Source organism: Priapulus caudatus, unplaced genomic scaffold (assembly GCF_000485595.1).
Source record: "Priapulus caudatus unplaced genomic scaffold, Priapulus_caudatus-5.0.1 Scaffold12823, whole genome shotgun sequence".
Classification (NCBI taxonomy): domain Eukaryota; kingdom Metazoa; phylum Priapulida; class Priapulimorpha; order Priapulimorphida; family Priapulidae; genus Priapulus; species Priapulus caudatus.
In genome coordinates this window covers 1-1,363 of record NW_014589884.1, presented here as the reverse complement: position 1 = coordinate 1,363, position 1,363 = coordinate 1, and the positions used below count along the sequence as shown (strand labels likewise).

General features: G+C 65.7%; 1 protein-coding gene across 1 annotated transcript; it reads left to right on the top strand.

The window, feature by feature from the left end:
• Window positions 1–334: 334 nt before the first annotated feature.
• Window positions 335–1,357, top strand: LOC106820403 (uncharacterized family 31 glucosidase KIAA1161-like; the record flags this gene model as incomplete). Its single annotated transcript, XM_014824923.1, has 2 exons — window positions 335–630; window positions 722–1,357. Coding segments are annotated over 2 exons (932 nt in total), but the record flags the coding sequence as incomplete, so codon positions are not given.
• Between the last annotated feature and the right edge of the window lie 6 nt (window positions 1,358–1,363).

The window sequence follows — 1,363 nt, the reverse complement described above, 5'->3', positions numbered from 1 at the left end:
AGGGAAGATACATAGATACATACATACGAACTCAAATATATATTAGATGATAGTTTCAGGAGTGTATAATATAGAGCATGAGTTCCTTTGGTCCATGGACTCCTTTGGGGTCCGTGAATGGGCTTCAGGGGGTCCTTGAACCAGGCGCATACAAATTATTGTGTTTATGTGCTTATGTGCACTTTTCTGGGGCGGGGTCTGTAGCTTTCACCGGATTCTCAAAGGGGTCCATGACTCAAAACAGATCTCTATATTATACGCTCCTGATAGTACACCCCCTCCCCTCTGCTGAAGTTGAATTTGTGAAATTACGCGTTGCACTACGTCGTTGCAGCTGCAGGGACTTAGCAGCAGGTGCGGCGTGCTGCGACGATTCAAGATCAAGGTGTGGCTGACGCTCCTATTCGTACTCATGGTGGTCACCGTCTGCATTGTCATCCACTTCTACAAGCAAGACATGGTGGAAGTGGACATCGGGAACGCCCTCCGCTTCTACATCGACAGTCGACGGCTGCACGTCGACAGGGGCGACGCGACGGACGTGCTCACGGCACGACTCGGCGATTCCATCCCGCGCAACCTGCTCCCGTTCAACTGCCTCGGCGCGGGGGAGGACCCTCGGACGCGGCTGTGCATGGAGTGGCGCGGCCAGGCGAGACTGAGCGTGCGTTACCGAACGGACGGCGGCGTCGACTGCTACGACGTTGCATGGATTGCGGAGCGCGCTGGGCGCGTCGCTGCGGGACTGCGTCTCGCTCGCGCCGGCGCACTGGTACGGCGGCGGCCTCGTGGCGGGGCAGCCGTGGCCGCTCGAGCGGTGGTCGCGCCCGCCCCGGCCGTACGTCGGCGGCGATGCGCGCCGCGGCGAGTACGGCGGCGTGCTCGAACGCTACTGGCTGTCGTCGCGCGGCGCGTACGTGCGCGCCGGCGACGACGCCCCGCTCGTCGTCAGCGTTAACGACGGCGGCGACGGCGATCTCTGCCTCGCGGCGCCCTCTCCTGGCGCGTGCGGCGTGGCGGGGGAGGCGACGACGCTGACTTACTCCGTGTGCGTGGCGGGCGACGCGAGGCTCGCGCACGAGCACTACCTCTCGCGCGCGCCGCGGCCCGCGTGCGTCCCACGCGACGCCGTCTCCCGCGTCGTCTGGACGACGGACTCGGGCCTCGACGGCGAGGCGGACGGCGAGGCGGCGACTCGTCTCGCCGAGGGCGTCTCGCGGCGCGGCGGCGGCGGCGGGGTCGTCGTCGTCGCCGGCTGGGAGGCGCGACCCGGCGACCTCGCGTTTGACGCGCGTCGCTTCCCCGACCCGCGCGCCGTCGTCGCCGCCATCGCCGCGCGGAACCTCTCCGTCGCGCTGCGCGT